A 22,399-nucleotide genomic window follows, 5' to 3' on the forward strand; every position below is an offset into this window, starting at 1 on the left:
CACCTCCAGGGCCCACTGGTCTGACATGATCTTGGTCCACTCCTCATAAAAGTGGATCAATCTTTCACCTACTGCCTCCATAGACCAGTGGACCAGCCTGGCATCATTGCGAAGACTTTCGACCTCCGGTTCCCTGATCAAAAACATCCCTTGGGGGGTCTCTGGAAGCCCCAAAAAGGATTGCTGCTTTCCTGAGCCTTGTTTCTGACCCAAAGCTGAAAAGCTCCTGATGGCCCAAAACCTCTGCATATCCCAAAAATGGGAACTGGAAGAAAGTACTTCTTGGAAGTCTTCTTATCCTCTGGCAACCTGTTCCTCTTAGACTCCCTCAACTGCTTCATCAGCTGCTCCAGATCCTCTCCAAACAACAGCTTCCCCTTAAAAGAAAGGTTGCACAGCTGGGGCTTGGACCACACATCCACGGACCGGTTACACAACCACAGGAACCTGTGTGCTGTCGCCGCAGAAAATTTCTCTCAGATTGCAGGTTTGCACCTCTACCATCTGCTGGAGACAGAGAAATACTGAGGGACTACAGGGGGCACTCTCGGTTATGTAGCACTACCTCAAAGTTTTTGTTCTCTGCCTCCATCTGCTGGTAGGGATGCCAAACCCACTTGCCTGAATTGATTTGGGGTATGAACAGGAAAGCTAAAATTTTTACCATTTAAATTTATTTTTTTTATTGGGGGGGGGGGGGGGCATTCCCTAAAATGTTTGATATAGGCTAGTGCAGAAGAGTTTTACTTTCTCTGTCCACTGTTCACTGTCTTCTGGGGAATAGTTTTAGGGATGAATTGGATTGGGAGTTTTTTTTTCCCCAATACCTTGAGATGTGGTGTCGACAGCAGCTGGAGCAGCTCCTTCTCCTCAACGCTCAGCGGGGCGCCCTGCAACTCCTCCATTACCTAAAAGATTGCCGAAACAAAATCAAGCAATGAAAGAGGAAGGATCTCAGGCTAAGGAATGTCGATCAGAGGCAGAACTGCACATCAAATCCAAAACAGAATTTTTTAAAATTCCCATCAAACTAAATAAAGGGACGGGGGGAAGGGGAGAGAACTGAAAGCAAAGCTTGTGTGGATTTTCTAACGCTTTTCAACTCTGACCTTGTTAAAAATGACCTTACCTTATCAAATCAAGGTCTTTTTCAATAGGGTTAGGTGCCAGGTATATATTCCCTCTTCCTTCCCCGATTCAACCCAAAACACCCCACATCTGAACCCAATTGATACATTTTCACAGAAGGTATTGTGTATCATACCTCCAAAACCAGGGCTTCCCAAACCTGTCTTGGGGACCTCAAGGCCAGCTGGGTTTTCAGGATATCCAGAAAATTAAGGCATTTTTGGGTTGTAGCATAAATACTGATGATAACTTGCATCCCCTCCACCCCCCAATAGACACAATAATTTCCATAGATCTCAAATGAAAAAAATTAGTTAAAACAAAATAAATAAATAAGTAGACAGAGAGGCTAATACATAACAGTTTTATTAATTTACTTTACTCCTGAATTATTTTAGAGACAGAATCTCACTGCTGGGGGCAGATGCTGGAAGCATATTTTCCAACATCATGCTGAATCTATACAGCGATTTTAATCAACGTACCACTTTTTTTTTTTTTTTTAACAACAAAAAAAAAGAGCAAACTTGCCTACTGCATTTTGTTGCTGAATTAAGTCAGGCAAATGTTATAACCATCGATCGGTGAAGTGCACAGAAAAGGGTGGAGGAAGGGGACCTGTCGGGTTTGTATTGATGATGCTGACCAACTGCATTAGGTTAATGGGGAGGAGATCCAGGAGGGAGTTAATGGGCTCAGGACCCTGCAGAATACTCTGCCTGCTTCAGAGAGATTGGCTTTTAACCAGCTGCTCAATCAGAGCTTCTCTGAGCATTTTGCTGCAACCAGACAATAATCCAGGGGAAGCGACGTTGCTGACCTGTAATGGGGGTTCTCGGAGGATAGCAGAACAAAACAGTCGCACAAGTGGGGGATTTCATCTATCAGTAATGTGTTGGATGCATGCTCTCTATAGTCCAAAAAGATGAAAAGATCCTTCCGAGCATGTGCAGGAACTCCCATGCCGTCACCACCATGAGCTTGCCCTCCATCACTTCACTAGCTAGCTTCAATTTAATGGGGAGGATGGAAGGACTGTATGGCTGTTTTGTTCTTCTGTCCATGGAGAACACCCATTACAGGTAAGCAGCCTTGCTTTCTCCGTGGACAAGCATGAACAGTAACAGCTGCACAACTGGGGACTCCCAACCTGAGGAATGCTTGATCTTAAAAATATTTTGTTGCATGAGCTAGATATGGAGCAACTCTGACCAAAGGATGGCGTGACTTGAAAATGATTTAAAATAAATTCTGCAAAATCGCTTGGCCGAAGCTCCCTATGAGAGTCTTGTTCCAGACAATAATGCTTCATAAAAGTATGAATAGATGACCAAGTAGCTGCTCTGCAGACATCCTGGATGGAAGCTGAACACAAATGTGCCACAGAGGTTGAAGCTGCTCGAATTTGATGAGCTTTTGTGTTATGTGGAAGACAGTGTCGTGCATTTTTAAAACATAGCAAAATACAGCAGACTAGCCAAGTCAATAAAGTCCTAACTGCTTCTCCTCTTCTATATTTGTCATAGGAAAGAAATAGGTGCATAGCCTTTCTGAACAGTTTTTTTCTTTCCAAACAGAATAACAGAACTCTTACGCAATGTGGAATATGCAAGGACTGTTCTGCTGGAAAGGGCGTGAGGCTTTGGGAAAATAAGACTGGCAGTGCAATCGACTGGTTCAAGTGAAATTAAGAAAACAACCTTTGGAAGGAAAACTATTCTATTCTGGTAAACATGTATGGAGCAGAAATTACTAACGTCTGACGTTCATTTATTCTGCAAGCTGATGGAATGGCTATAAGGAATAATAGCTTCCAAGCTAAAAACTTAACATTCACAGTTGCCAATGGTTCAAAAGGGGGTTTCATTAATTGAGAAAGAACTATATTTAGGTCCCATTGAGAGAACAATTCTTTGATTGCTGATTTCAAGTGGTATAAAGCTTGGATTAATTTTTGTACCACTGGATGCTGCAATATTAGGTATCTCATAAGTAATGGCGATTGAATTTGATTTCAATCCAGTATCTGAGAGATGAAGATAAAAAAGGAATAAGGCAACAAAAAAAGGGTTCTCATTCTAGGAAGAAGACCAAAGGTAAAACCTTTTCCATTTGATCTTCTGGTAGCAGGGTTTTTTTTAGCTGCTAGAATCACCTTTCTTACTTCAACAGAAAAAGGTAAAGTGCGCACAATTTTGATCTCAATACCCAAGCCGTGAGTGCTAGAGATGAAAGGCTGCAGTGAATGAACGAGCTATTAGGAGTTCTAGAAATATTGGTAAGCGGATTGGGGGAGCTATAACCAATCTTTTAAACCATGGGAACCAGATCTGTTGAGGCCAAAATGGGGCTAAAAGAATCATCTCTCCCTTGTCCTGAGTAATGCCTTTGAAACTAGTGGAATAGAAGGAAATGCATGCATCAATGTTTCGCTTCATGGCAAGCAGAATGCATCTGTTGGATAAGGTGCTGCTTGTTGGCCTCTTCAAGCAGTAAAGTGGCAGCTTGTGGTTGTACAGAGATGCACATTATTGAAATAAAAAGCTCACCGTATCAAAGTACAAACACTATTTAAATGGTTGTAAATGACAACTTAAGGAGTCTGCTAACAGGTTGTGTCTACCCAAAGTATATTGCTATTAGTAAAATATTCCTAGAGTTTTATATACAGTCGTTCGGTTTTGCCATCACAACAGTTTTCAACTTTCGATGGGATACATTAGTTAAGGAGTTAACATATACATTAAGAACGAAATAACAGTTAGAGTAGCATACATTAGATAGGGAGTTAACATATACATTAGGAATGGAATAACAGTTAATGCAGTATTGGGTTAGTTGTACATATTTGCTGTAAGTGTTACAGTTTAAGAGGGTTGCTAGGAACTTTTAGGAGAGAGATCATGTGGAGGGCTGTGGTACGTTTTGTTCAGCTTGATGAACGATATTGTTTTCTAGGTTTGCTTGGAAGAGGGGTGAGCATAGTGGGGGCCAGTGAGGTGGTGTGATGTTTGGGGGATGGATGGAAGTCAGAGGATGTTAAGGTAGGCTTTAGTGAAGAACCATGATTTCAATTCTTTCTTGAAGGTTTTTAGGTTTGATTGGGTTCTTAGTTCGGGAGGAAGAATGTTCCAGAGTTTAGGGCTTCCGATGGTTATGGCTCTTTCACGAGTTGTGGATTGTGTGGATCGGGCAGGTGGAACTTTTAGGAGACCTTTGTTGGTAGAGTAGAGGTTTTGTTGCGGTCCATGGAGTTCTTTCGCTTTGCCTAGCCAGTCAGTTTGATGTTCATGGATAAGTTTGTGAAGTATGGTTAATATTTTGTAGTCTATTCGATATTTTATTGGGAGCCAGTGGAGGGATATGAGAGTTGGAGTAATAAGTTCGTGTTTTTTTGTTCCTGTTAGTATTCTGGCTGCTGTGTTTTGTAGGATTTGTAGTGGGCGTATGGTGTTGAGTGGTAATCCAAATAATAGGGAGTTGCAGTAGTCGAGGTTGGAAAAGATGAGTAGTTGTAGGATTGTTCTGAAGTCGTCTGGGGACAGGAAGAGTTTGAGTCGACGAAGTGTTAGTAATTTGTGGTAACCTTCCTTGATTTTGTTGGTGATCTGGGTCTTGAAGGATAGTTCTTTGTTGATGATTACTCCTAGGTTGCGGGCATGTGTGACTGGGGAGATTGTTGTCTTTTGGTTCTATGTTTCGAGTGGTGGTGGGAGTGAAGTGCTGTTTGTTCTGTCTAGAAAGATTATTTCTGTTTTGTCGATGTTTATTATGAGTTTCAGGTTGGTTAGTGTTGTTTAATCTCAGTAAGATAAATGGATGTTTTTTTGTAAGCTTCTTCTAAAGTGTTCTGAATTGGAATTAATATTTGAATGTCATCTGCGTAGAGGAAGTGAATTAGATCAAGACTGGTTAGTAGTTGACATATTGGGAGTAGGTAGATATTGAAGAGTGTTGCGGATAGTGCTGATCCTTGGGTGACTCCTGTATTAAGGTTTATTTTCTTTGAAAGGATATTGTTGAGTTTTACCCGGTAACTTCTGTGTGATAGGTAAGATGAGAACCATTGTAGAGTTTTACCAGTTGCTCCTATTTCGGTTAGCCTGTCGATTAGGATTGGGTGGTTTACTGTGTCGAATGCTGCTGATAAGTCAAGGAGTATTAACAGGTAGCTTTGGTTGGTGTCAAATCCTTTGAGTATGATGTCGTTTAATGAGAGGAGTAGTGTTTCGGTGCTTAGTTGTTTCCTAAAGCCAAATTGGGTGGGGAATAGGATGTTGTTCTTGTCTAGGTGGTCTGTGAGTTGAGAGTGGACGATCTTTTCAATGATTTTGGCGATGAATGGTAGGTTTGATATGGGTAGGTACTTTAGTGGGTTTTCCGGATCAAGGTTGTTCTTTTTCATTATGGGTTTGGTTATTGCTGATTTTAGGCATCCTGGGTAATTTCCTTCTACGAGGGAAAAGTTTACAATGTCAGTTAATGTTTTGGTTATTGAGGTTTCGATCGTTTTGATTGTTGTTATGGGAATGGTGTCGATGGGGTGATTTGCTGGGTTCATATTTTTTATTATTGATTGGACTTCCAGGGAGGAGGCCGGGTCAGTTTGACTAATTTGTTGTTGGTTTAGGTTGCATTTTTATGTTTTGAGGATTAACAGAGAGGGTGTTATTTATTAGGTTCTTAATTTTTTCATTAAAGAAGTCTGCAAATTCACTGCATTTGTCTTCGGTGTGCATTGTTTTCTGTGCAATTGAGGTTTTGGGATGTTTTGCACAATGGAGAATAACATTCTGGGGTTATGTTGGAATTTGTTTATTTTGTTCGAGTAGAATTCTCTCTTTGCTTTGTGTATTTATTTATTTATTTAGCATTTTTATATACCGACTTTCCAATAACAGAATTACTGATCAACTCGGTTTACATTATAACAGAACAATCACATTTACAAGTAAATGTCTTACAATGAACAGGTCGATATAACTTGGATAGGTATATATGGGGTTAACCAGTAAAAGATACATTGCCTAATGTAGGCATAAGTAAAAGATACAGTGCCTAATGTAGGTTGAATAAACAGTGCTAATTATAAGACTAGGCTATGATCCTCGACTGCCAAAGTTTACGTGTGTTCTATAGATGATCTAAATAGCTCTCAGGTGGATTACCACCGAGAGGATCATTGGCAGGGATGTTCCGCGGGTTGTTGTTATGGGAACGCTTGGTTGAATAACCAAGTCTTGAGTCTTTTTTTAAAAGTAGATAAGCATTGCACTGATCTGAGTTCTGGTGGGAGAGTGTTCCAGATTTTGGGGCCCGCTGTGGAGAAGGCTCTTTTGCTTAATGCTGACTTCATCGGTGGTATGTGCAGGTTGTTTTTATAGGCTTGTCTTACTGGTCTGGTGGATGTGTGGAATTGGAGGGGGATTTTGAGCTCGAGTGGTGCCAAGTTATGTAGTGCCTTGTGGGTTATTGAGAGCACTTTAAAAAGTATTCTGAATTTAACGGGAAGCCAGTGTAGGCTTTTCAAAATGGGTGATATGTGGTCTCTTTTGTTGGACTTGGTTAAGATCCTTGCTGCTGCGTTTTACAGCATCTGTAGAGGTTTTATGGCGTTAACCGGGAGGCCTAGTAGAAGTGAGTTGCAATAATCTATTTTCGTGAGAATGAGTGCTTGTAGCACTAAACGGAAATTTGTGTATGAGGTTTTTGTAGTTTGCTAGTTGTGTTCGATAGGCGTTGAGCAGTTGGGTTGTTTTGTTCTTACGCCAGGCTCTCTCTTTTCTTCTGAGTTCACGTTTGGCTGTCCTTATGTTGATGTTATACCATTGGTTTTGATGTTTAGTGCTTTTTATTGTTTTTTTCGAAGGTGGGGTTGATGTTGTCTGCTATAGATTTGGTAATATTGATCCAGGATGTTGTGGCTGTTTCCGAGTTGGTTAGGTCTATGTCTGTTAGTGGCTGTTGTAGTTTCTCGATATCAAAATGTATTTATTTATTTTTAATTTTTATATACCAAAATTCCTGTATGAGATACAAATCAATCCGGTTTACATGGAACGGCAAATCGCCCAGGGTTTACATGCCCGCCCAAGGCTGGACGGTAAGTGATTGATATTGGGAGTTTTTTTTCTATTGTGAGTTTGGAGTTGAGTGTGAGGAAGGACTGAATTAGAAAGTGATCGGACCATGGAATTTCAGTTATGTTAGTTTGGTGTGTTGCCCAGGTGTCAGAATTGATGAATACGAGGTCTAGGGTGTGTCCTGTTTTGTGTGTTGGTGCAGAGATGATTTGTTTTAAGCCTAGGGGTGATAGCAAATCTATTATTGCTGTACAAGTGGGTGTGTGGGGGAGGGTGTCCATGTGGATGTTGAAGTCCCCTAAAATAATGATGAGTTTGTTTAGTGTTAAGTTGGTGATCATGAATTCTATTAATGGGGAGCAGTTCTGATTTAGAGAGCTTGGTGGGCAATATACTAGGCAGATTTGTAGTGTAGCTGAGTCGAGAAGGGCTATTTCAAAGGGGTGAGATATTTCTGTATGGATGACATTCATCTGTAGGGTTTTTTTGGCGAGTAACATGATTCCTCCTCCTTTTTTTTTTTTGGTCTGGGGATTGAGAAGGTTTTATAGGTGGAGTTGTTTATTTGGTTGATTAAAACATTGTCCGTGTTTTTTATCCACATTTCTGTGATAGCTATGAATATTTCCTCCTCCCAAATTTTCATTGCTACATTGCAAAGTGTAGAAGAACCTGTTCCTCCTTGCTTGCTTAAGTAGAACACTGCATCTCGATTGTTCATTTGTATCTGAACTCTTTTTTTCCTTAACCAAGGCTCAAAAACCTTAAGAATGCTGAAGATAGCTCTAAGGTCCAGGAAGTTGATATGGAGATGCATTTTTTGGTAGGGATCAAGTTCCATGTCAGCAAAGTGAATTCAGATGAGTACTCCAACCTTGAGAAGAGGCATCTGTGGTCAATACTTGTTGTATTAGTGGGGGATTAAATGGAAGACCACACAGAATTTTTGTCCACCAAATTAAATTCCTTGTAAATTTTCACTTTGCATGGTAGCAAATCCAAATGTTGATTCCAATGCACTTTTAGATCCCACTGAGCTGTTCTCAATTTAAATGGGCAAACAAGTTAACAAGCACAGTCACTGCCATGATGTGCTCTAATATTTTTATGAAGAATCTGGCTGTGACCACTTGCTGATTGCAGAGAATGTACCCCAATATCTTTATGATATTTTCCCTTTGCATAGGAGGAAAAGCCTCTCTCAATTCCTAATTTAGAAATGCCCCTATGAATTCTAGTTGATGGGTCAGAATAAGGTGGGATTTCTGGAAATTTACTACAAATCCCAGACTTCTCAATGTTTGAATAACAAAACTGGTGCTGTTTCTGGATTGCTCGTAAAATGTGCTCGACATTTGCCAATCTTCTAAATAAGGAAAGATGAGAATATCATTCATCCTTATAAAGTAAATTTTCCAAAGTTGCACTTACACACGTAAAACAGCATATGGAGTGGAGGAGTAGCCTAATGGTTAGAACAGTGGGCTATGAACAAGGAGACCAGAATTCAAGACCCGCTGTCACTCCTTGTGACCTTGGGCAAGTCACTTTACCCTCCATTGCCTCAGGTACAAACTTAGACTGTAAGCCCTCTGGGGATAGTGAAATACCTACAGTACCTGAATGTAATCCACTTTGAAACGCTGAAAAAAAAGTATGAAAAGCGGAATATAAATCTAAATAAATAAAATATATGCTATTTTAGAAACCTCTTAATGACAATACAGAATGACAATATAGAATGGATGTCTCTGATTTAAAAGTCACTTTCAGAGTCATCCATTGGTTGGTTTCAGTTAGTCACTTTGTTCTCATTGGTTAGTTCATGAGTCAATGATAAGTTTAAATACTCCATGTTTTAAGATGGCGGCTCCATTCTGAAACGCTGAGCTTCAATATCACACTGGGATGAGTTCAACATTCAAAGACACGTATGTTATGTTATCCAAAAAATGGACTCTATACAATGTTTGATTTCGGACAACTATGTTTTTCCATTTTTTAGAGATATTGCTCCTGAGCCCCTGACGAAGTTTTGAACGAAATACGTGAACTGTTGGGCAAATGTGGGCATTTTAAGTAGGGCATTTGAACTCCTTGCCGCTGCATACATCTCAAGGATAAGTGTCTTTTTCGTTACTATGAGGCGTTAAATTGTTTTCTAATAGTAATTCAAAAATGTTAAAAAGGCAAAAAAATTATTTGAAAAAAAGTGATAAAAAAGCTGAAAAAGTTGAACCTCTAAAAATCTTTTTGACAAACCCTATGATTACAATAATTTGAGCAGTCCATTTCATATCACTTGGGTATTGAAGGGATATCCTTATAAGTGAATAGAATCGTACACATTGTTGTGTTTAGACATTTGCTCACTAATGAGGGTTTCGTCATATACTCATTAATATTGGCATTTCACTCCACATGGTTGTTCTCTAAAAAAATTATTTTAGAATCCTCAACATACAGGTGTAAATCAGGGTCCATGAGTAAATATGCGTGTGTAAAAAAGGAATGGGTCAGGGGTGTTCCAGGGAGGGGGCCAATATTTACATAAGTTGCTATTTTATAAGCAATTTATACATGTAAATTTGGCACCTTACTTGCACATATTTATACTCCTGCTCAATATCTCGAATGAGCAACCATTAACATCTTAAAAGTGAAAACATGACAGCGTGAGGGGTTTGAGCAAAATGGGGGGACTTCAGACTGACAAGCCAGGAGAGTCTTCATAAGCTACAGATGAACTGGGTAAACTAGTAGACTAATTGGTAAAACTGGTTAGTTCACTGTCACACATTCTCTTGCTTTTGATAACAACAACATGATCTTATTCTGATCTTGATGTTCCCTTAAGCCAGTTGGGAGAGTTCCTTCAACTTTGCCGAGACATTGTACATGTACTGCATCATCTGTAATTGATGAGCTGCAATTCTGGACTGTAAAGTACTTGCCTGGAACATTTTCTTGTTGAAATCTAATAACCTAGCCTCTTTTCCTGGAGGAGTACTTGAAACAGTTTTTTGGGGGTTATTTGCACTTTTCATGGCTGACTCCACTGCTGAAGAATTATTTAGTAGTTGAGTATTTATGTAACCTGGATATTTTTGTACCCTGTACTTTTAAATTTACATTCTTAGCTACTGGCAGAACAGACAATGAAGTCTTCCTGATCTTTGTTTGAAGATCTTGCAAGGCTTTGTATATTGGTATGGCTTTTATCTACTTAGTAGGCTGTATGAATCTTAAAACTCCTTCTTACTCTTCTAGTTGTTACAAATCCTCTTCTAATTTAAAGGGAATTGAATGAATCCATTTTCGGTAGAAAAGTAAGATATGATAGGTCATCAGTAGATGTACTCATCAAGGAGGATCCAGAGAAGGATCTGATGTTAACTCAGGAGACTGATAAGAATAAGTCTCTGAACTTGTTTTATTGGTGAAACCTCGTCGGCTGATTTTGTTCAAAATCAATGCGTCAGACTTCAATGATGGTTGAAGTTTCTGATAGAAGACAGTTAGAATTTGAGAAGCAAGTCATTCTAGAATTGGATCTGAAAATTTCTGCTTTGCAGAGGCTGATGGCATATTGAACATAAAATTTTACATAATTCGACCATAATTTCTGAACAAAGGGATAGGAATAAGAAGGGGTATATTCTTTGCTGAGGATTCAGGTTACAGAACTAGAATAGCTCACTTAACTTCTCTGAAAGTCGAAGATTTAGAATGTCTATGCAGAGATATGTTTTCTGTGTCAAGGAATTGCAGCACAGTAGACTTCTGCGCCGCAGATGAAGAAAATCCCGATGATGCTAAGATTGTGCTTATCTCTTGCTGATGACTCGTGATGGTGCAGACTTGGACCACGCCGACCCATAGTGGCACCGATAATTCTTCAGCGCTTTGTTTTGTTTTTTGTTTTTTTTTATCAATGGCTCTGAGGGAGAATAACCTTGATATTTTTTCTTTTAATTTAAGCAATAAAAAGGGGATTTTTCTTCTCTGCCCCTTTGGGCACATATCCTTCAGGAATAGAATTCTCTCTATCAAAAGGAGAAGACATTTCCATTTTTAGTTTTATTTCTCTATAAAAATGGGCTCACGGGAACATTCAGCCACATGGCCTACAATTTACTGAATCATGTTTGTGTTGGTCCCAGTTTGCCATCTTACATCAGCATTTTGAATAAAATTTAAATGGTGTCTTACCCATCTTCAAAGATATGTCTGACATGGTGAGGAACTGAATAAAAGTAGGCTAAGAAAAGAAAAATATTTTTGAAAGGTTGAGGGAAGAACCTCGAAGTGGCTCAAGGGAGGCAGCTCAGAAAAAAAGGGGTAAACCAACAAAAAGAGCAATGGCATGAAGAGAGAGCAAAAACTGCAACCATTTGTGAAATGGATGAAAAAAAGACTGAGGGAAAGCGTTTGCTGGCAAAGTCATGGGAGTTCCTTCCATGCATGCGCAGGATCTTTCAATCTTTCTGGGCTATCGACCACATGCATCCAATAAGGCACCACTGGATGACATTACCCCACTTGTGCAACTGTTATTGTTTCTGCTTGTCCGTGGAGAATGTTTTTTCAATGTTAATGTACATAGCAGCTTGTAATTCTTCCTCTAGCAAGTATTTTTGGTGCACTGCATTCAAAGAGATAAGGGCCTACTCCATTGAACATACAAGGCTACTCTAGTCTGGATTTGGATCAAGTCTTAATTCAGTTGGCATCTAGGTGCACATCTATGTGTTTCTCATCTCTGTGATGGAAATTTGAGCACCTACCCCCAGTAAGAGTCTGCACTAGGCCAGAGCTGGAGATTAAACCAAGAAGTCTGTTTTAATTTTTTTTTTTTTAAGGAAATTGCCTAAAAAAAAAAAAAAGCTCACAAAGCTGTCACAAATAGAAAGAAAGACCTTTTTCTGTTACCATTGCCTGCATAAGTTTAAAATTATTATTTTTTTTTTAAACATTCAAGTTTACTTAATGGTAGTGGAAGGTGTCATGGTGGCAGGGATTGTAAAAGTCTTCCCCAGCTTACTCTCCAGAGATGAAATGCACTCACCATGTACTTCTATCATGCCTCAAACCTTTCCCTCTCCCAATAATTAGTTTAGTTGGGAGTTTTCTGAGAGGATGTAGTTTATAGCAGCAGGAGCTCATACAGTACCTGAATGTAATCCGCTCTGAAGTGTGTGAAAGGTGGAATATGAATCAACTACCAACATACATACATACATAAAATGGTAACTGCATTTCTCCTTGAAGAGGTGCACCTCATCCCAATCCATCCCTGTGTGGATCTCTCACTTTCCTCCTCCACTCCACAGTCCCAATGATCTCCCACCACACCCAGGAGCAGTCCTCTCTGTCCTCCAAATCCCCAAACACCCCAGCATCTCTCATCCCACTCTTTTCTTCACTCTCCCCCATCAGCATTCTCGCTTCTCCCCCCCCCCCCCCCACATACCCCTTTCTCTTCTCTCTTTCCCCTACCCCTAGAGACTTCTCATTCTTTCGCCACTCTCTCCTCTCATGCACCAGTACCTCTTTTTCCCCACACTCCCGGGGCCAAAGATGCCTCCTCCCACCCGTCTCCGAGCCCTAATCAAGGCTGAAGATGTTTCTACCATCTCCCCCTGCTCCTGGGCCCACCAACCAAGAAACTGCACTCACCCCAGGAGAGCAAGTGAGCGCATTTTCAAAACCTTGTGTATTGGTATCACCAAGAACCAAAGCTTTCTGCCTATGTAAAAGTAGGGTACAGCAGAGCAACCATCACACATACCTAGCCCCATCACAGAACAGACAGAGCACATGCAGCAGCTCTTTCTCTCTCTCTCTCTTACCGGAAACCTGCTTTGGATGAATAATCTTCCAATAAGTTGACCAAATTGGCCCTACATTGTCAGAACAGGGTGATCCATTCCTGAATTTCCTCACTGCCTGCATGGACTTGGCCTCTTGGAAAGCATAAACAATGACTGCAGAACTAAGGACTATTTGGATGTCCCCCACTCCCGATTTCTCATTTGTGCTTGCAGACTGACTTGCTTCTCTTAAGGAAGTCTAGATCAGACCCTGACCAAAAGAATATTGGTGCCATGGCTGGGTATAAAAATCAGGCTGATCCACAGAATAAAAAGTTAAGTGCTTACATCTTCAGCCAAAGCCACAGCACTGTGCAGCACAGGGACAGGACTCTGCCTTTCGTACTGGAAAAGTTTTTCATGAATCTGCAACACAGAATGCTGTTAAAGTGACAAAACAAAAGTTCCCCAGTGTTACAAATTCATTCCAGAAGCATAAATCACAAAAGATTTGAAATTGCCTTATATCCAACCCCCTACATTCACCCCAGGTAAAATTAAAAAAAAAAAAAAAAATCCCACAAGTATCTATGTTAATAGCCAACAGCCACCACTGTCACCACAATGCTCTATTTTCACTAGGGCTATCACTGCAATGTGCTATTGCCAGAGCATCATTATGACCAAGGTCCTATCATCATAACAGTTGAACAACAGAAACATAAGTGTTGTGAAGAGTACAGACATGTTTATTTTGTGCAGCCTGTGAAAATTCAGGTATTTAAACCGGTTCATGACTTTACCTTTCCCCACCTCTTCCCACCCAACTCCACAGGTTGAAAGCACATTGCACAAATTAAAATATACAAATTGCATTTCATGCTCCACAGAGCCAAGACGCTTCTTCCTGCAAGCAAATCTGTGACACAAGAGGCATCCTCTAACCTATTATGGTGGAACTGGTTCCTGTATTACACTTGATTTCCTGCTGGTCAAATGGCCCAGCAGAACTCCTGTTTCTTTTGAAAACAGTAGCACATATTTCCTAGACTACAGATGCAGCCTGCCAGTGTTATTCTCTTTTGGAAATATATATATATATTATGATATTATTTACTTATGCACAAAATATATACATACATATATGTACACAGACACACACATACACATATATACCCCAACTTCTAAATTTGGGTACAGAAAGGCAAACCAAACTTGTATTAATCATCACAGAATTTCATAGAGGCCTGACCACCACACTTTTACAATCATACTAACGAAAACTGAAAGAAATGAGTGGGCTACATGTAAGCGATGTCAGGAAGTGGAGACTCACCTTCATTAAATAGCTCAGACTCTTTTCACCAAAGACATCTCGAAGGACCCCCATTTCTTCTTTGTGATTAAAGTCGGGTCTCAGCTGCGATGTTAAGAGAGCCAAAGTCTCATGCAGCCCTAGAAAAAAATAAGATTAAAAAAACAGAGGCCGCAGGCCATAGAAATCCCAAGCAAGTCTAGTGAGCTAGTGGCAGAGTGAGCAGGAGCAGGGGAGTTATCCAAAAGCCTAAACCAGCCTGTAAAAAAAAAAAAAAAAAAAGAGAACACCACCCAGGATGTAAGATCAAAGGTTCATCTCATCCAGAAATACCAGCAGCAAGCTGAGAGGAAATGTGTAACAATCGGGGCGCATGTACAAAGGTCCGATCTGCCATATCCGCCTAGGAGAGGATGCAATGTCCCTTACTGCTATATTCAATAACCTCTTATCAGAAACAGATAACTGTACCATCTTTTCACTTTTTAAATGAATGTTCCCAACCCCTCTCAGACTCATGCAGCCAGAGATTAAATTTCACCTGCCTCCCCTAACTGTGAGCAAATCTCTGGCTGGTACACAGAAAAATACAAACTGAACAGTTCAAAATATCAGCTCGCCTGCTCTTGGTTCTGGTAGCTTCTCTAAGATGTATCAAAATTATTCATCCTCCTATGTATGCTGTGATCTGTATAATCTGCATGCTATGGCTACCTGACCTGAAACTGTTGATCTAGCCATGGTGTTAATGTGCCCAGTTTTCTACACTTCATTCCTTGTTTCCTTATTAACCTCTACTATGCGGTCATAGCTTCGGTAAGCTGTTCACAGAATACGAGATGGCAGAAACAAATGAAAAAAAAAGCAGGAAAGAGAAATATTATACATGCAAATTCCCAACCTGCCTCCTCGGACAACACCGGCATGTCTCTCTTGTCTAGACAGTATGAAAGACCCACTGAAACGCCGTCCTAAGAATGATTTGGTAGCTTCTCTCCTTTTCTATGTTGGCCAAAGATAATCCTGAAATCAGCAAATGAAACAATCTGAAGATATAGGTATGTACATAAGAAAAAGAGTGCAGTTTAACCATCTAAATTTAAATTTTTTTTTGATGCCTGCAGATCAAGCTCTTATACACTCCATTCTCCCAGATATCAAGAAAAAGGAGAAATTTGTTCTTACTTGATATTTCTTTTCCTTTAATCCAGCCAGACCAGTTCAAACGCATGGGATTATGTCCATCAACCAGAAGACGGAAACAGAGATTAACAGGTTCGATTATGTCACTCCTTATAGGCTCCAGTGCTGATCTCAGCCTGCTAGTTTTACCTGTAACTAGCTAACTTATGAAAAACGTAATTCCCCTCATAAACAGGGGGCTTCCAATAAAACAAACAAGAGGAGGTTTAGAGGATAAATTGCATACATTAGAATACCACTTACCTCTTTACTAATATAATAAACACCTATATTTTTCTTTTTTTTTTTTCCCAACGAGTACTGCACTGTAATGTTTGGCAGACAGGGAAAGTTCTGGACTGGTCTAGCTGAATTCAAGGAAAGGAAATTATCAGGTAATAACAAATTTCTCCTTCCTTTTCATCCAGCCAGTCCAGTCCAGATGAATGGGATGTACACAAGCTACTCCTGAATTGGGTGGAATACTGCCACACCCACTCTCAGTGCCTCTTACATACAAATGGAAATGCATAGAAAAGGAATACTAGAACCTCCATGCCATCTTGTTACAAATCTTTAACAGAGGAAAACTAAGCAAAGCTCGTCCATGACAATGCTGGAGCCCTTTGAAGGTGCCCTGATCCTCTTGGATAAAAACTTATTCTTAACAATGTAGGCCTCAGTAAACACCTCCTTAATCCAACTAGCCAAATAGTTTGCAAAACAAAGATGAATCGACATCCCAAAGATAGTCATCACTAAAAACACCAGAACAGAATCTTCCTCACATTTTGGCATAGAAGTTGAGCATAATCTCCTTTATCGGACTCCCTACTAAAGAAGGATGCATACCACCTGGTCAAAGTGAAGGGATGACACCATCTCCTGAAAAAAGACGACCTTGCTTGAATCTTCACCGCATCCTTAATAAAAGCCAAAACAGCACCCTACAGGAAGGGCTTGCAACCCTGACATTTTTCTAGCAGAACAATTAATCACCAAATGCCACTTTCAGAATTAGAAATTGCAACAAAGCTGCTCTAATATTCTGAAAAGAAATGCTTGCCAGAAGAACATAAGTAATTCAGCACTCCAGAAAGTAATTAAATCCCTGAGCAAAGATCTAAAATGTTTGACTCCTCAAAAGAAACATCCAGCTAAGAGGACAAAAACCCCTTCAAACTCTACCCCCAAGAGTTAGCTGCACTCCAAACCTTCAGTGAATTATGAGCTGATCCTTTAGAAACCTTATTGCAAAAACTCCCAACAAGCAAGAAACTGAGGCTCTTCTAGGCACTAGATGTCAACATGTGCACCATGGCCCAAAATTGTGCCAATTAAGTTTCCTCTTGCACTTAATAAAGAATGCACTAATCTCAAGAATACTCTGGTTTTTTTTTTATTTGTTTAAGACCTCTCAAGGCCCATGCCGAAAACAAAATGATCTAGACTTTCGAGAAGAAACAGACCTTGTGACAGCAGCTCCTTGAGCTAAAGTAAACTTAACAGTTTCCCATTCAGAAACTGGAAGACATCTGTATACCAAGGATACCTGACCAAGCTCAAGCCACGAGGATCACCAAATCTTGATGACCTGAAAACCTGTAGAGACTCTGCTCACTAACAGCTACAGAGGAAGATGGACAAGATTGCTCCTAATGACCATTTCTCTATTAAGATATTCAGACCAGATGCTCGCAATTCTGTCCTTTGAATGAAAAACAGGAGCACCTACGTATTCTTTCTGGTCACATCCCAGGCTCTCCCTCCTGTGCAATCTGATTGAATGCCTTCTTGGACAGTATCCATTCGCCGAGACCCATGGCATTACGACTGAGAAAGTCTGCCTGAATAAATTCTACTTCAGGACACCTGAGGACTCCTGGTGTCTCCCTGATGGTTTACATATACCATTGCTATATTTTTGCCTGATAAAAAAGTCTGACAATTTTATCTCTGAGAAAAAGCAAAATGCAGGAGCACCAAATGAATTGATGCGATTTCTTCACATTTGACAGACCCTTTGATCTACTCTTCTGAGCACAACTCCTGAGACACTCGTCCCAGACAATGCACTCCCCATCTTGACAGACTGGCATCCAACATCACTGTCAACTAGGATGGCATCTCAAGACCTACTATCCCTCCAAATACTTGCATTCAGACACCACAGCAAACTGCGCTTCACTGCATCTGGAACAAGAAGTCTTAATGTGCAAGTCTGTAACTGAAAAGCTACGTGGACAGCAATGCTCGCTGGAGAAGTATGAATGCTCTCACCCAAGGACTAGCTTCAATGCTATTGACGGGAACCTCAAAGTTTAAAGCAAACTTTATACCATCAGAATCCTGGATGTAAGAAAAAAAATAAAGTACCTGCTGTTGCAGCTTCTGAATTCTTTACCCTGTGAATTTATTTATTTAAAATTTTTATATACCGACATTCATCCAGGATATCATATCGGTTCACAATGTAATGCAAAACAAACGCAAGGCATGGCGCTTTACATTGAACAATAAAACATGATAACAAGGCATTAACGAGAGGGGGGAAAAATAACATGGGGGGTTTTGCACTAAAATTATAAACAAAGTTTGCAATTATATACATATGTACAAAGGAAAAAAACTATGGACGCGACTTAACTTCATGTGACACTGAGCCCCAAATATTCCAGGGACTGAGAGGTAACTAGACTGTTCTTAGTAAAGTTCACCCCCCATCCTAACTCCTGCAACTGGATTACCCTTTCCACGGCAGATGCACTCTCTTGATCTGACTTACGTGGCTCAACTAAGAGACAAGGTAAGGGTACATCCAAATTACCTTTCTAGTGCAGTGCTGCTACCACTACTACCATTACCATCACAAGATATTTGTAGCTGTGGCTGGAGCTGGAGACTGAAAATGTCTCCCACAGTTCCAAGAAGTAAAAGTTCCTCTGACAACATTTCCCTATAGGGACATGCCTGTAAGCCTCAGTCTCAAGGTTACCACCTTGAAAAGTGATACTTCTAATGACTTGATGATCAGATACAGATCGAGCAGGAACAAAGGGAATTTTCTTCTTGAGGAATCGCATACTAAACTGAATTCCAGCCCTGGCTCCAAATATCTCCCAGAATTGGCACCACTGCCTATGGAGAGTTGACTGCACTTCTTCCCCTCTCCCTTCCCCCTCCCCACTTTTTTTTTTTTTTTTTAATGGAGTGAAAAGGAAAAATCCTAAAAATATTCAAAAGTCATTTAGATGGAGAACTCACAAGTTATCCATCTAAGTGGCAATGTAGCATATTTAGCCACTTTTCCAAATAGCCACTTAGCTGGATAAAAAAGGGGTGTTTGAGGGGCATTCCCAGGAGAGGCGGAGATATCTGGCTAACCTAGCCGAATATCAAGTATATCCAGCTGGATAATGTTAGGCCTGCTTCTGAAATCGAAAGCTTGAAAATAAAGGGGCCAGCAGGCCAATCCCCTCCCTCCCCCCTCTTTCAGGCCGTGGTCTCCTCACCACCCAAAATCTTTTAATGGCCCGGAGGCCCCTGTCCCGTATTTTTTAAAAATTGCTCTTAAAGCAGCGATGGAGATGCCGGGAGTGGAGCAGAGGGTCCCTTACTCCTGGCAAGACAAAAGAAGGGGATGGGAAGGGTCGGGGATCTGTGCCAGTTAGCAAATTTGTGGGTGGGTGGGTGGGAGGAAAAGGAGGGGGCAGGCTGATATGTCAATTTAAAAAAAAGAAAAACAGGACAGGGGCCTCTGGGCGATTTAAAATATTTTGGGAGGTGAGGAGACCATGGCCCAAGAGGGCCTTTGTAAGATATTTTTGGGGGGAGCCCCTTTATTTTCTAGCTTTCAAATTAAGAACATCTTACTAGATAAACGAAGCTTGACCGACGTGCCGCAAATGCGCGGTAGAGACCAGCTCTACCGCGCATGTGCGGGCGAGCACGTCGGTCTGAGCCAGCGTCAGAAAGAAAAAAAATGGCGGCGTCCAGTGGCAGCAGCGGGCGGCGACGGCAGTAGCGAGCGGCGGCGGTACCGGCAGCGGGCGGTAGCGAGCGGCGGTAGCGACGGCGGTAGCGGCCAGTAGCGAGGGAGGGAGAAGAGAGAGAGAGGGAGGGACGGACTGAGTGGGAGGGAGGGACGGAGAGAGAGAGTGGGAGGGAGTGACTGAGTGAGAGGGAGGGATTGAGTGAGGGGGAGGGACTGAGTGAGAGGGAGGGAGTGGGACGGAGTGGGACTGAGGGAGAGTGAGTGAGAGGGAGGGAGAGAGGGGGGAGGGAGTGACTGAGTGAGAGGGAGGGACTGAGTGGGAGGGAGGGATTGAGTGAGGGGGAGGGAGTGAGGGGGAGGGACTGAGTGAGAGGGAGGGGGGACTGAGTGAGAGGGAGTGAGTGGGACTGAGGGAGAGAGAGGGAGGGAGGGAGTGGGACTGAGGGAGAGGACGGAGGGAGTGGGACTGAGGGAGAGTGAGTGGGACTGAGTGAGTGAGAGGGAGGGAGAGAGGGGGGGAGGGAGTGAGTGAGACTGAGTGGGAGGGAGGGACTGAGTGAGAGGAGAGGGAGGGTGGGGAGGAGTGGGTGAGGGAGGGAGGGAGGGAGGTAGGGGGTGGTGAAGAGTGAGGGGAGAGAGAATGAGGGGGAGGTGAGAGACAGAGGGATGTAGCCCGTTTTAACGGGCTTAACGGCTTGTAAGAACATAAGAAATTGCCATGCTGGGTCAGACCAAAGGTCTATCAAGCCCAGCATCCTGTTTCCAACAGAGGCCCAAACCAGGCCACAAGAACCTGGCAATTACCCAAACACTAAGAAGATCCCATGCTACTGATGCAATTAATAGCAGTGGCTATTCTCTAAGTAAACTTGATTAATAGCAGTTAATGGACTTCTCTTCCAAGAGAACTTATCCAAACCTTTTTTTGAACCCAGCTACACTAACTGCACTAACCACATCCTCTGGCAACAAATTCCAGAGCTTTATTGTACGTTGAGTGAAAAAGAATTTTCTCCAATTAGTTGCTCCCTTTTCCAGATCATTTATGAATTTAATCACACCGGTCCCAGTACCAGTCCCTGGGGGATTCTGCTAATGATTATAATTATTATTAATTGTTATAAAGGAGTTAATCAAAGCGATGTACAAGTATAATAACAAAGAATCCATGGGGAAAACGGACAGTGCTACTTAGCCAGATATCTTTTATTTAAACATAGCCAGTTAGGTTTTTTTGTTACCTGGTTATATGTAGCTGGATAACTTTAGGCTGGTGTATTCAGTGGGACAAGTTATCCGGCCAACTTTAGCAGGATAATTGTCCACTAACAGGCCTACTGAATATAGACCTGGTCAATATAGAATGTGAAATACCTACAAGCATAACCATCCCAATGTATATCCAAACCCCACTGATCTGAGGCAAATCGGATCTTTCTCCAATAAAACTTGATAGACTCCTATTCTCAAACACGGAGATTGAGTCCCTAAACTGCAATGGAAACTAGGAGAAACTCCTGCCAACCTTAGGGCTCCATCTTTACCACCTGTATGAATGATTGCAGACTGAGGCCTAGCATATAAACGCTGGGGTACATTTTAAAACACAGCGTGCGCGCGTACGTTTGTTCGCTCACCAGGCGTGAACAAAAGTACGCCGGATTTTATAAGATACGCGCGTAGCCGAGCGTATCTTATAAAATCCGGGGTCGGCGCACGCAAAGGGGTGCACATTTGTGCAACTGGCGCGCGCTGCCCGTTCCCTCCGAGGCCGCTCCGATTTCGGAGCGGCCTCGGAGGGAACATTCCTTCCGCCTCCCCCCACTTTTCCCTACCTAACCCCCCCCCCCCGGCCCTATCTAAACCCCCCCTACCTCTGTCGCACAAGTTATGCCTGCTTGAGGCAAGTGTAACTTTGCGCGTGCCGGGCCGGTTGCCTCGCGCCATGTTCCAGTCCGGGGGCTGGTCCGGAGGCCGCAGCCACGCCCCCAGAATGCCCCTGGGCCGAAACCACGCCCACGGCACCGCCCCCGGATGACGCGCCGACTGCGTCACGCCCCCTGATGACGCACCGACCGTGTCATGCCCCCCCGTCACGCCCACCCCAAGAAAGCCCTGGGACTTATGCGCGTCCCAGGGCTTTGCTCACGCCGGAAGCCTATGCAATATAGGCTCGGCGCGCGCACACGCGTAACCCTTTTAAAATCCGGCCCTTAGCCTTTAACTGCCAGTGTCATTCCCCATTTGTACCTCTCAGCCTCCCGTACTTCCTTGTGGTATGCAGTCCCGAAGTTACACCTAGGTCCGTCCTGTGGAAGCCTCCCAATCTTGGCCATCCCTCCCCACGCCATCACCAAATAATTGATTTTCTTTAAAGGAAAGTCCTGAATTAAAAGTCTGCCGATCAGTGGCTCAGCCAATCACCCTGGAAGCTATCTTCTTAGCAGAAGCACTTAGCAAGACAAAGGATCCATCAGCTTCCTTTAAATATGAGGTACTACAGTCTAACACACACTCTTGAATGCATGCAACAGGTGGAATGTAGACCTTGCCCCAATACCACTGCATCACATCCCTTTCAAACGAAGGGTTGACGTCATTTCCGGATTATGAATTTTACACCGGAATCTGTGATATAAGGTAACATAAGGGTATAGTGAATGCACTCTTCCCGAATGTATACTTTTGTTTGCTGAGCAATGGATGATATGGACATTATTATGGATTGAGAATTGATTATGGAATTGGTGGTGGAAAACAATCGAGTTATGGACACATTTTGATTGGGTCTATGTGATTAAACAGAGCCGTTTATTGTGTGGATTCTGAGTATGCCATCCGGCATTTTAGGGAGTGGTTTATGAAATTGAAGGATCATTTTGAT

The 22,399-nt window shown here is 42.0% G+C and overlaps 1 protein-coding gene across 1 annotated transcript in view; it reads right to left on the reverse strand.

Annotated features, from left to right (window-relative positions):
• MPP3 (membrane palmitoylated protein 3) overlaps positions 1-22,399 on the reverse strand; it is a 174,850-nt gene that overhangs the window by 131,369 nt on the left and 21,082 nt on the right. Inside the window, exons 3-6 of the mRNA XM_029572237.1 lie at positions 15,241-15,362; positions 14,361-14,479; positions 13,373-13,450; positions 828-908 (exon numbers count right to left, since the gene is read on the reverse strand). Coding sequence (XP_029428097.1) covers positions 828-908; positions 13,373-13,450; positions 14,361-14,479; positions 15,241-15,265 — 303 coding nt within the window. The 5' untranslated portion in view covers positions 15,266-15,362. The remainder of the gene's footprint in view (positions 1-827; positions 909-13,372; positions 13,451-14,360; positions 14,480-15,240; positions 15,363-22,399) is intronic.

This window comes from Rhinatrema bivittatum, chromosome 12, assembly GCF_901001135.1.
Source record: "Rhinatrema bivittatum chromosome 12, aRhiBiv1.1, whole genome shotgun sequence".
Lineage (NCBI taxonomy): Eukaryota > Metazoa > Chordata > Amphibia > Gymnophiona > Rhinatrematidae > Rhinatrema > Rhinatrema bivittatum.